This window comes from Setaria viridis, chromosome 7 (assembly GCF_005286985.2).
Source record: "Setaria viridis chromosome 7, Setaria_viridis_v4.0, whole genome shotgun sequence".
Lineage (NCBI taxonomy): Eukaryota > Viridiplantae > Streptophyta > Magnoliopsida > Poales > Poaceae > Setaria > Setaria viridis.
In genome coordinates this window covers 30,625,375-30,637,379 of record NC_048269.2, presented here as the reverse complement: position 1 = coordinate 30,637,379, position 12,005 = coordinate 30,625,375, and the positions used below count along the sequence as shown (strand labels likewise).

At 47.5% G+C, this 12,005-nt stretch overlaps 2 protein-coding genes across 2 annotated transcripts; both read left to right on the top strand.

Moving 5' to 3' along the window:
* The first annotated feature begins 226 nt into the window (after window positions 1-226).
* LOC117865240 (ubiquitin C-terminal hydrolase 22) lies at window positions 227-4,005 on the top strand. The gene is made up of 3 exons (XM_034749395.2): window positions 227-1,380; window positions 2,134-2,258; window positions 2,725-4,005. The coding sequence occupies exons 1-3, from the start codon at window positions 584-586 to the stop codon at window positions 3,486-3,488; spliced, it is 1,686 nt and encodes a 561-aa protein (XP_034605286.1). The 5' UTR covers window positions 227-583; the 3' UTR covers window positions 3,489-4,005.
* A 4,470-nt stretch (window positions 4,006-8,475) lies between these two features.
* On the top strand, window positions 8,476-11,971 carry LOC117863604 (uncharacterized transporter C405.03c). Its single transcript, XM_034747405.2, has 8 exons — window positions 8,476-8,782; window positions 9,711-10,088; window positions 10,257-10,474; window positions 10,599-10,669; window positions 10,748-10,849; window positions 10,989-11,106; window positions 11,186-11,321; window positions 11,537-11,971. Exons 1-8 carry the CDS (start codon window positions 8,696-8,698, stop codon window positions 11,597-11,599), a joined length of 1,173 nt encoding a protein of 390 aa, XP_034603296.1. The 5' UTR covers window positions 8,476-8,695; the 3' UTR covers window positions 11,600-11,971.
* The last annotated feature ends 34 nt before the right edge of the window (window positions 11,972-12,005 follow it).

Sequence of the window (12,005 nt, the reverse complement as noted above, 5' to 3'; positions counted from 1 at the left end):
CTTCTGTGCCAAATTGCGTTGCATGATCCTACATACACACACCTACATGGCTACATGGCAACACTTGTTGTTCATGTGTTCGTGGCTCCTATACGCTGATGCGTGCACGCCTAGTTCTGAACTTCTTTATATCCATCTTGATCCTTCCACGACGCTCGGCGCCACTAGTGCCACGATGACCGTGACCGCGGTCTCCCTTCAGTTGTCCTGCACAACCTCTGAAGCCATTGCATTAACTCTTTTTTTTTAGTGGGTGCTGGCGTACTGCTACAGTTGCTATATGCATTGGCGAGGCCTGATCGAGTGATCGTCCACCCAGATCTTGTCATCCTGATCGCTGTTCGCTAGTGTTGTGCGCGGAAACCACCTCTGCCGTCCCACGAGGCCATGATGGTCATGACCCATATACCATCACCCGTTAGAGTTAGACCATCGCCGCGACCGCCACCGCCATCGGACCACCACCACCTCCACCTCCCCCCGCACCACCTGCCGCCACACTCCAACCGCACCCGCACCCCCCACCCCGTCACCGCCGCCGCTGTCCCCACTCCGCACCGGTCCGGTCCCCCTCCCCTCCCCGATGTCCACCCCGTCCGCGCCGCCGCCCTGCCCGCACCTCGCCGCGCACCGCCTCTCCTCGCGCCCGCTGCGCTTCCTCCGCCGCTGCCTCCGCGTGCGCCCGCTCGGGCGCCCCGAGATCCGCCGCGACCCGCGCGAGCTGCCGCGCTGCTCCCCCTGCGCCGCCGCGACCCCGTCCCCCTCCCCCCGCCTCTACGCCTGCCTCTCCTGCGCCGCCGTCTTCTGCCCCTCCCACGCCGCCTCGCACGCCTCCGCCTCCGCGGGTCCCGGCCACCAGATCGCCGTCGACGTCGACCGCGCCGAGCTCTTCTGCGCCGCCTGCGGCGACCAGGTCTACGATCCCGACTTCGACCACGCCGTCTTCCTCGCCCAATCCTCCTCGCTCCTCCCCTCCACCTCCTCGACCTCCGCCGCCCCGGCGCCCCGCAAGCGCCGCCGCGTCGATTACCGCGCATGGGCGCCAGATCCGGCCGAATTCGCGCTCATGAGCTCCGCGGACCCCACCTCCTCCGCGTCCGCCGCGGCGCCCGCGGGGCTGCGCGGGCTCAACAACCTCGGCAACACCTGCTTCATGAACTCCGTGCTCCAGGCGCTCCTCCACGCGCCCCCGCTCCGGAACTACTTCCTCGGCGATCGGCACAACCGGTTCCTCTGCCCGCGCCGCACGCCCGTCAGACACCGTGCCGCGGAGGCCGACGCCGCCAAGGTCGCGTGCCTCGCCTGCGATCTCGACGAGATCTACTCCGCGGCATTCTCCGGGGAGCGCATGCCATACAGCCCCGCCAAGTTTCTATATAGGTCTGGACTCTGGATCTCGGGCGCTATCACAATGGTTCATGTCATTTTGGGTTTATAGCACCATGCTGTCGTTCTTTCTGTTGGATCCGTTGCGTATTGGGAAAGCAAAGTTAATATATATGTTAGTTAAAATGGGTGCCTGGTGTATTGTAACGTGGGAGAGGGAGTCCTGCCGGAGATGTTGAATTGTATTTATCCCTTGCAAAGATATAGTGTTATTTGGATCATGTGCCTTGGTATTGTTTGCATTTAGATCATAATCATGCTGGATTGCAAATGGAATGAGCCGAAAACGTGTAACTAAAGAGGGAGACATCTAGCATTATGATATTGCAGTGCGTGAAAAGGAAAGCAGTTAACACATCTTAACACATGCAGATTGTTTGATGACATAGCGTCCTATATAGAGTATATGAACCTAAGCTCTCAAGTTAACATATTGGGCTTAACTTAAGTCATCTGGCATGCTTTAGCAGTCATTAAACTGACACTCTGAAAATTAAAGTGATCAAATACATGAACAGCTGTAAATTCAATGCAGGTAAACGGTTTGCCGGGTGACTTTGAAGGTATTCTGTGGCACTTGCTCTATCGCCAGTTTGCTTTAATCATATGAATTGCATGCTTTAGGTCAATTTTGCTACATTTCTATGAGACTGAGCATAGAAAACAATGTGGCATCTATTTAATGTACCTCCTGAATGGAAATATTTAATTTTCTTCTGATTATTGAGTATCATTGTGATTTTTTAGTTGGTGGCAGCATGCATCAAACCTCGCAAGCTACGAGCAACAGGATGCACATGAATTTTTTATCTCCATCCTTGACCATATCCATGAAAATATAAAGGATGATCAGCACAAGTCACATGCCCAAGGTAGTTAGCTTCTCTTTTGTTACTTTGTCAATCAAAGATCTTTGCATATGCTGCGCTGAACTGAAATCTGCATTGTCTCTAAATATCACATTTTTATTTTATGTTCTGAACTAGTTTGCTGTTTGAGCTAAAATTTGTCTAAATCAAGGTAAAACCTTACTTTTGATAATAAGAGTGCAGCCAGATCCATGTGTTAGGATAGCAAAGCTTATAGAAACTATGGGTACTAGTTGCAATGTTCACTGTTGGTCCCACGTTTCTTTGGAGCATAGCCCTGCCAGCAGCTTTGCACAAAAAAAGGCCAAACAGGAACAGGATAAGTGTCCCGTATTATTAGGTGAATAAACCAGCCTAATGTTTTGGATAGCATAGAATACTTTTTTTTTACTTGCTGTAATAATATGTCTTGAGTAAATTAATCTCAGGTAATGTCCCATCCTAACAGTGCAATCTGTTCTCATAATAGGCCATGGGGACTGTTGCATTGCCCACAGAGTGTTTTCTGGGATCCTGAGGTCAGATGTCACCTGCACAAGCTGTGGGTTCACATCCACAACTTTTGAGCCCTGTATGGACATTTCCTTGGACTTGGATGTTGGAGATAACAGTTCTTTTGGTGTTGCAAACACAAAGCCACATGCGCGCAACGGGGAACGGAGTTCGGCTGGTGTGAATTCCAAGGTCTCAACTCTTATGAGATGTTTGGAGCGGTTTACAAGGGCTGAGAGACTTGATGCTGAGCAAAAGTTCTTCTGTGAACGCTGCAATGAGAGGCAAGAGTCCCTGAAGCAAATGTCCATTCGCAGGCTTCCATTAGTTTCCTGCTTTCACATAAAGAGATTTGAGCATTCGTCAGTCAAAAAGGTGTCAAGGAAAGTTGATCACTGTTTGCAGTTCCCCTTTTCCCTTGACATGGCACCTTACCTGTCATCATCCATCCTCAGAAGTAGATATGGTAACCGCATATTTCCAGCAGAAGCTAGTGACGCAGATGCAGTTTCAGAACTGTCATCAGAATTCGAGATATTCGCAGTAATCACACATAGTGGTAAACTAGAAGCTGGCCATTATGTGACATATCTGAGGTTAAACAATCACTGGTACAAATGTGATGATGCCTGGGTAACAAGAGTCGAGGAGCATACTGTCAGAACTTCTCAGGCATACATGCTCTTCTATGTGCAGAAGACACTCTACTACAAAGCTTGTGAAAGAGCAGCTGCAGTCTGATCTGAACTCTGAAGCAAACATTGATGGCACTACTCCACAACACCAAGACAAGTTTTCATTAAATCAGGTACACATTTAGTTCGTCAAGAGGAAAAATGCATGGTATTAGTTTAAAAAACAAGGTATTTTCACAGCGCAGCCATCGAGACAGATGGTCAAAGTTTTGCATTCTCATTGACCTATAGTTCCAGTCAGAGGTAAGCTTTTTTGGCGATTTTCTTTACAGCCAGTTGACCAGAGGGAAGATGGTCGAATTTTATGCGTTGTATTATCGTATTATCCTGATTGATGGATTCTTGTGGTGGCTGGCTGGCTGCCACAAAACTGTAAGCGCTCATTATTTGATACCATTGATGGTGAGGATGCTCAAACCAGTCATGTTGGTATCTAATATTGGACTGAACAAGGAGAGGAGTGGAAACTGAAGAAACAGAACAAAAAGGGAACCGGATTTTTGATGCGTTCCTTTCAGTAATTGCATGCTTGCTCTACTGAAGGTAGAGTTTTCTTGCTGACATTGATCGCTCTGTATTGCCCCTTGCTTTTTACTTGTTGTCGTGGTTAATGGAGCTGAAATGTGCATGCCTTAGTTTCTACCACAGTTTTGCTTTGGCTCTTTTGATCTTGGCTTTTTGTCGAATGTACGTGCCCCACACAGTAAATGTGGCGTCCATACAGTACGTGCCCCATATCAGTAAACGCATCCACTGTGTTCGTTTAGGAGCATGGAGCTATCATGCGAGTTGCATATTGCCATTTTCTCGCTTGAAAACCATATAGGATCTCTGCCATGAGCTGGTGTGAATCTTAGGTGAATCCTATGGCCTATGGGTCCGGAACCTTGTGATTGTGAGGAATAAACATCCTCACAGTTTCATGGACCACAGCTGATGTTGTTGGGGCTCCCCTGCTCAACGAGCTTAAACATGAGGCCCGTGGCAAACGGCATCGAGCTACTCTGAATTAGACGTTTTGGTGTACTCCGTAGAAGGCTGATCTGGTCAGCAGAGGAATTTGAGCTATCCAGCAAGGGCCGGTCTGTGGTAAATTTTTCTGTCCGGCCAGCGGGTCGGCAACAATGAATCGTATCTGGGCAGAAATAGCATATGAAGTCTGGACTCTGGACCCTGCAGCAGCATGAACTAGGAAGCAGAGTTGCCACGGATTTCTGCCGTGCAAGTAGCATACGAAAAAACTGTGAGCACTGTACCCAAATTGAAACATGCTACGCATCAAATTATCCGGAAGAAACTAGAAGTAATTGGGAGTTGAGCTCATGTTACTCGATGGTTTACCTTCCTTAATCAGCCACGCACCTCTGCTTACCGACACGCATTACAGAAACAGTGCAGTAGCCGCATTCCGCAGGCGATCAAGCGTCGCCGCCGCCTTTTCTGTAACGAGAAGGAACCCACAGCGCACGCTACGCATGCCTCTTTCCACCCAAGCTTCGCTGGCCGCCGTGGAGCCGCCACCGTGCCCACACCGACATGGGGACGAAACCCACGACACGTCGAACGCACGGGCACGTTGCTTTGCTTGCTTAGTCCTTCGCAAATGTTGCCGGCGTCTCACCCAACCAGTACATAACGAACGGACACGCAGGCCTGATAATAAGCCATCAATGTCTCGGATCGTTTCGTCGCGTACAACTGCATGCGGTCTGCAATTCTTAGCTGAATTGGGGTACAGACACTTCCGTGCATGCCAGTGCTAGGAGCTAATGACTGATGAGCAATCTGGAGCACAGGAAATTTTCTGTTATTTGCGCATCAGCTATACATACATAGCATTCGTGAAAGCAACTAACTGCTCATCATAGATAGCACATACAAAACAAAGCTTTTCTGACGGTACTGAACTTCATGAGGATTAAAACAGTTGGAGTCGCTATACTACATGCGATCGTTGTCTGAAAAGGACCTGCCGCATTCATGTCCATATCTTGCCATTCATGGTCGATTGGGTACAGCACACAAGGAACCTCGACGTAACATATGACAAGTCCGTCGTACCTGAATCTTCTTTCGTGAATCTTTCTTCAGTTATGCTATGCCGGAACAAATCATACGCAGGAGTTGGGCAGTATCCATTTGGAGGACGCTGGAGAGAGGCCTTGTTGCTGTCACCCGCATGATCATGAAGCACACGATGCTACAGTAAGAAAAGTAGTTGGGAAGAAGCCTAGTTTCCACCTACAAACGTTGTGGGGGCGCGTCATGGTCCAATGAGGCCAGAGATTAACAATGGCAAACTTTATCCGGCAGCAATACGCGCCACTTCCTTACTGCTCCTTTGCGCCTTGTTTGTTGCCAGTTCGTCAGAAAGCAATGGTAGGGGCCACCCGTTTGTTCTGCAGACTGCAGTAGCTAGTATACAATCGCCAAGGTGGGTACAAAAACAGGCTGCGAAAAGGTTGGCAAGGATTGTCCTCCTAATCTTGTGTTCTAGCTGCAGGTGAAAAGCCGCCTCCATAAAGTGGATAATACTTGTCTCTGCTGCTCAAAAGTTTCTGGACCATGTACATTTGTAAATGCAAGCTAGCTTGCCAAATGTCGTGGCCTAATCCCTACCAAGATTCATGGCCTTCGATTTTTTTGCACACACAGACTTCTGGACACGCTAAGATAACAACTGAACATGAAGTTACTAACCGAGGTTCAGTAGATGCTGGATCTGACTCTGGCCTGGTTTGGTTCCATTTGCTTATTTTTAAGCAAGTGTCACATCAATATTTAGATACTAATTAGGAGTATTAAACGTAGACTATTTACAAAATTCATTACATAAGTGGAGGCTAAACGGCGAGACGAATCTATTAAGCCTAATTAGTCCATGATTTGACAATGTGTTGCTACAGTAAACATTTGCTAATGATGAATTAATTAGGTTTAATAGGTTCGTCTCGCCGTTTAGCCTCCACTTATGTAATGGATTTTGTAAATAGTCTACGTTTAATACTCCTAATTAGTATCTAAACATTGATGTGACACTTGCTTAAAAATAAGCAAAGGGAACCAAACGCCCCCTCTCTGTGAGGTGCTGTTCGGGGGAGCTGCAGTTTTTACAAAGGCTGCTGGTCTGAAAAGCTCACTAGCTGGTTGCAGAAGCTGCTGGTTGCAGAAGCTACTGGACCGAGAAGTCGTACTGTTTGGCCTTTTGGATAGTTGGATGATAGCATGAATTGGACTGGAGGGGTAGAACCCTTTGGGATAAGGATAGTAAAATATACCAAATCATATGGAGAGCTTTGTTATTACTAGTATTCTTTTGTTTGATAGTTTTAAATTTCATATTAAAGTATAAGACTAAAATATTGCAATTTACTTCGTGGAAATCACGAATGTTTCCTTGCGTTCACGGACATAAATGTTAAGTTACATGCGCACTCATCAAGATATTTATCTCATCCTTTTCGGCATCATTTACGTTAAAAGAAAAATGGACGGTAGCTATAGTTGAGCCATAACCGAGCACCTTATTAATAAAACAGAGGTCAATGTTTCTCGGATGGATCTGGAAAAAGAAGAAACAAAACAAATCTGAGAGACCGCCGGTGCCCCTCAGATTCGAGCACCAAGCCACTAACAACATCATTTGATGGAGGTCTGGAGGATGGGGATGAAGGACGGCGCTGGATGAGCGCGTGCAAGCGAGTTGAAGCGCAGGGTCGCCACACCGGCCGCATGGGAGGGAATGCTAGTCCGGCGGAGGGAGGGTCGGCATCCTGGCCCGGTCGGGGAAGATGGATCGTAGGTGACGGTGAGATCTGGGAGGGACCTGAGAGGAGATGGGAGGTCACGGCTCATCTGGATCGATGGAGAGGGGAGGCGGAAAGGGAGGAAAGGAGAAGAAACCATATTTATATGGTGGCAATGGCGGGTAAATTCCCAGAAGTTGGTGGCGAGATTGATAACCTCAGCCCGCACGAGCTCGGGAAGCTGGTCGGTCCGAGCTTTTCCATCGCAGCACAAAACTGAGCTTTTCGGGCCAGCGCTTGTGGGAGAACAGGGCCTCAGTCTCCCTCGAATTCTTGGTCATCTTTGCAAGCCTTTTAAGCCACGGCTTCAGAAAAAAAAGAAGCACTGACGTGTGCCGTACTTCTTCTCCCATAAAAACGATCGCAAATCTCGCCCAGTTAAACGCCGCAGCGTACCGTGCAGTGCAAACCAGATCAATCGGCAGCAGTGATCCCGTTATTAGTTATTCATCACGAGTTGACCCCTACGCGTCCTCAACTGTCATAAATGCCTCAGAATTTTCAGGCTCCACGCCGTGACCGGTACGTCCCGCTCCAGCACGGTCGTTTTCCACTCCAGCCCGGATCGCCACCGACTATTCCGACCCGGCCTTCCACTCTCAACCACGCGCGCCGGCGCGGGACGGTAGCCTAGCCAGCGCGCCGCCGATAGGTTTGCATCCAATCCCATCACGCACGCCGATCGCCGACCCGAAACCAGAAACTCTGGCCCTCCCAGCGTCCCCCCACGGCAGGAGCAGAGTATATGTGACCGAGAGCGACCGGGAGTGCCCGCAGCATCCGCCGGGACAGCAACGCCCATCGGAACCCGACCGACACGAGCGCCCGCTGGGGCCAATGGCCAAGTAGGCAAATACCCCCACGCGCGCACCTGATTTCCACCCAAAATCGCCGTCCCCCACTGCAATCGCGCGTGCGCCCATCGCAAGCTCGCCTTCCACGAGTTCCATTTCCACCCGCGCCAAGTCGCCAACCCAGCCAGCCAGCCAGCCTCGCTCGCTTCGTTTCCCCCGTCGCTTGACGCCGAATCCACCACCACCACGCCAACCAAGCCAGCCAGCGCGTCGCCGTCCCCGCTCCGGCTCCGGCTCCGGCTCCGCTTCTCCGGTCAGCCCGAGCCTCGCCTCGCCTCGGGAAGACCAAAATAGAAACTTCCGCTGGTAGGTCGCCCCCGCTTTACCCCACCCCCACCCCGCCCACGCCTCCCCTGCCCCGGCCAAAACTGCCGCCCTCCCCTCCCCTCCCCCTCCCCCTCCGCCTCGGCCCCTCCCCTCCCCGCTCTTTCTGTGAGGAGGGAAGAGAGGCGGATGCCGGGGCGACGGGGCTCGCGCGCCGCAAGCATGACGCCGCTCGGGGCGCGAGGCCGCGCGCGGTTTTAAAATCGCCCCGCGCCTGCCTTCTCGCCGTAGTTTAGTCGTAGAGCTAGCTGTGCCTGCGGAGTGTGGACATGGGCTCCGGTCTCAAGTACCGGGCGGGGCTGTGCCTGATTGTCGCCGTCGTGCTCATCTGGGTCATCTCCGCGGAGGTCACGCAGGTACGGATTTTTCCCCCCCAAAGCGTGCTCTGTTGTTTGCGTATCTATCTATCTATTTATTTGTTTGGAGATTCTCAGATCTTGGTTTCATGGTTTGGGATGCATGCTTGCTTATCAGATTGGTTGGTTTGGTTTGGTTTGGGGTTAATTGCTCTCTGCTTATCAGATTAATTTTATTGGGCCGACCTGGGGTATTGCTCTGTATCTTCTCAATTTTTAAACGTTACGCGCAGGCTTGGCTACAATAGAAAATTGCTTAGCGGAATGTTCATCAGGCGTCAGTTTTTTTAAAAAAGAAAAGTCCATTCGTTTGCTCTCTAAATTTGAAGGCAGTTCTCCGAAAATTGCATATACGCTCATACGGATATCCGTAAAAGTTGCCAAGAATGCTTTGGTTGTTTTCTTCATACTATTAGTTATGTCAAATCCTAATATAGTTGTGGTTGTGACAGTTCGTGACACCAATTTATGGCTGATTGGTGGTGGTTGTGATATGCTTGATCACCTACAGTGCATGATTGAATTAGAGGAGGGGCCTAATATAGTTGTGCATGATTGGTGGTGGTGGTGGCTGTGATATGCTTGATCACCTACAGCTCTGATTGAATTAAGTTATTAGTTTTTTTTTTGTTTCGTGTTGCTGTTGTTTTAAAGTTACATTGTCAGAGTAACAATTGGTTACTTGCATTTAGGTCAAGAACATCTCGTAGAACCTATTTGCTTTCACCATATTAGCTGCTGTTACTACTACTTCTAAAAAAGGAGATACCAATGGCAGAATTAGGAGGTACCAGTAGAATTTCCGTTACCTCCATCATCACAAAAAAAAAATCAACTTCTAGTTCTTGGATTCTTTTTTTTTTGTCTTTCTAGAGTTCATCTCGCAAAATATACTAATTTTTGTTTTGTAACTAAATTTCTTCTGCAGGGGATATTCACAAAGTACAAACATCCGTTTGCAATTACTTACTTGGGAGCCTCCCTTATGGTCATATATCTCCCCTTGTCATTTCTAAAAGACTTTATATACAATTCAATGAGACGGCATTCTGGAAACACCGGTGCTTCAAAAATCACAAGCAAATCTTCCTTTGGCGGTAGTGCCCCTTTGAAGAATGGTGAATTTCAGAAGATGTTGGAAATGGAGTCACAGAAAACTATAGTGATTCCTGTAGTAGAAGAGACGAAACCACTTATTTATGGAATCACTGAAATTAATGATGGCATCTTGAAGGAGAAGCAGCTTTCCACTAAGGAGATTGCAACTTATGGACTGTATCTTTGTCCCTTGTGGTTTGTGACAGAGGTAACTTTCCAGTGACTATATACATTTTAATTTCTAATTCCAGGGGTCTTGAAATGTTCATGCTAATAACTGTACCCATATGTTTCTGAACGTGTAGATTGCAATCATACAACCAGCAATTTGGTTGGTAAATATTACTCACTTTTCTCTTATGCTGAATGAATGCAGTATTTATCCAATGCAGCGCTTGCAAGAACTAGTGTTGCCAGTACCACTGTACTGTCTTCAACTTCAGGACTCTTCACTCTTTTCATTGGTGTTTTACTTGGCCAAGACTCCATAAATGCTGCAAAAATTATTGCTGTTTTCATTAGCATGGCTGGTGTCGTCATGACAACTATGGGGCAGACTTGGGCATCTGATGAATCAGAAGTAGGCAAATCTGGGTGAGTGATTTATTTCTTGGCCAACTCTTTTACTCTGATAATCACAATAGACTTAACCAGAAGTAGGCGAATCATGAGCGTGATGTATTTCCTTGCTTCTGATATGTAAGTTTTCCAAATGCAGGGCTACAGAGAGGACTCTTCTAGGTGATATGTTTGGTCTTATGTCAGCGATCGCATATGGTCTGTTTACTGGTAGGTTGTTTTACTTTTCTGCTTTATTTGCAGTTAATTTTATGAATTTAACAGCTAAATGTTTCAATATTATTCCAGTGCTTCTCAAAAAATTTTGTGGAGAGGAAGGAGAAAAGGTTGATGTCCAAAAACTGTTTGGTTATCTTGGACTTTTTAGTCTTGTTGCGCTCTGGTGGCTTGGTAATATTTGCCTTTTCCAAATTAATATTACTGAAGTATACAAATTAGAAATATACATTCACTTGAATTCCCTTATTTGTGCACATATTTCATGGTTGGTTTATGCTAAAGTTTTTTCATTATTATGTTTTCATTTCAGTCTGGCCATTAACCGCACTAGGCATCGAACCAAAGTTTTCAATGCCCCACTCAGCTAAAGTGGATGAAGTTGTGGTGGCAAATGGCCTAATCGGAAGTGTATTATCAGACTACTTCTGGTACGTGTTTAAAGTGGACTAATATCTTTTTATATTGTTGCATACTCGCAATAATTGTGACATTGGAACTTGTGGTCAGGGCTCTTTCTGTTGTTTGGACTACTCCCTTGGTGGCCACCTTAGGCATGTCTCTCACAATTCCACTAGCAATGGTTGCTGACATGATCATTCATGGTCGTCACTATTCAGCAGTATATATTCTTGGTTCTGTCCAGGTACGAATGTTCAGCAGCTCAGTATTTTGTTATCTGGATTTATGTCAAACATCTACCATCTACCACAATAACTAATTTAACTGCACTAAAAGTTTTTCTTAACAGAGCTAACTTGTTTGTTGGCACCCCATATTCGATTCTGTGTGCCTCTTTCGTTCCAGCTCACTGTTGCATGCATTTGTCATTTGATTTACCATGTGATTGTTCTTTTGCAGGTGTTTTCAGGCTTCGTTATTGCAAACCTCGCTGATCGCTTTTCACGTTCTCTAGGTCTATAGCTTCATGAAATAAAACTTGTCCTTATTAGAGTGTACATCTGGAAGTTCAAAGTTTGGGTTTGTTAGACAAAGACCCCAGAAAACTCTGGTCTCTAGTTTCATGCGGATTGGGAAATACCAGAAGCACTTCTTTTCCCTTTGCCCCATGGCCATGGGGATGGTGAATTTTGCCGACGTATAGTGAAAACCAGCAGATGGAAGAAAGATACAGTATGTTGTAGCAACCCTTCACAACTGTAAATTCTCTCACCACAGAATGCTTGTCGATGTATACTACCGTGGTTCTCGGCCATGTCCACAGACTTTGCATGCTTGCAAAGGCAATGTTCCTTGATTCCTTGTCAATTTGAGTTCATGGCAAATTTACTTTCATCATGCATAAGTTGTGCGCTTGTGCGGGGAAAAA

Coding starts and splice junctions, on each gene's coding strand:
- LOC117863604 (XM_034747405.2), top strand. CDS start 8,696: ATGGGCTCCGGTCTCAAGTACCGGGCGGGGCTGTGCCTGATTGTCGCC. Junction 10,475..10,598: donor TCAGAAGTAGGCAAATCTGG/GTGAGTGATTTA, acceptor TTCCAAATGCAG/GGCTACAGAGAGGACTCTTC. Junction 10,850..10,988: donor TGTTGCGCTCTGGTGGCTTG/GTAATATTTGCC, acceptor TTTTCATTTCAG/TCTGGCCATTAACCGCACTA.
- LOC117865240 (XM_034749395.2), top strand. CDS start 584: ATGTCCACCCCGTCCGCGCCGCCGCCCTGCCCGCACCTCGCCGCGCAC. Junction 1,381..2,133: donor CCCGCCAAGTTTCTATATAG/GTCTGGACTCTG, acceptor GTGATTTTTTAG/TTGGTGGCAGCATGCATCAA. Junction 2,259..2,724: donor GCACAAGTCACATGCCCAAG/GTAGTTAGCTTC, acceptor TTCTCATAATAG/GCCATGGGGACTGTTGCATT.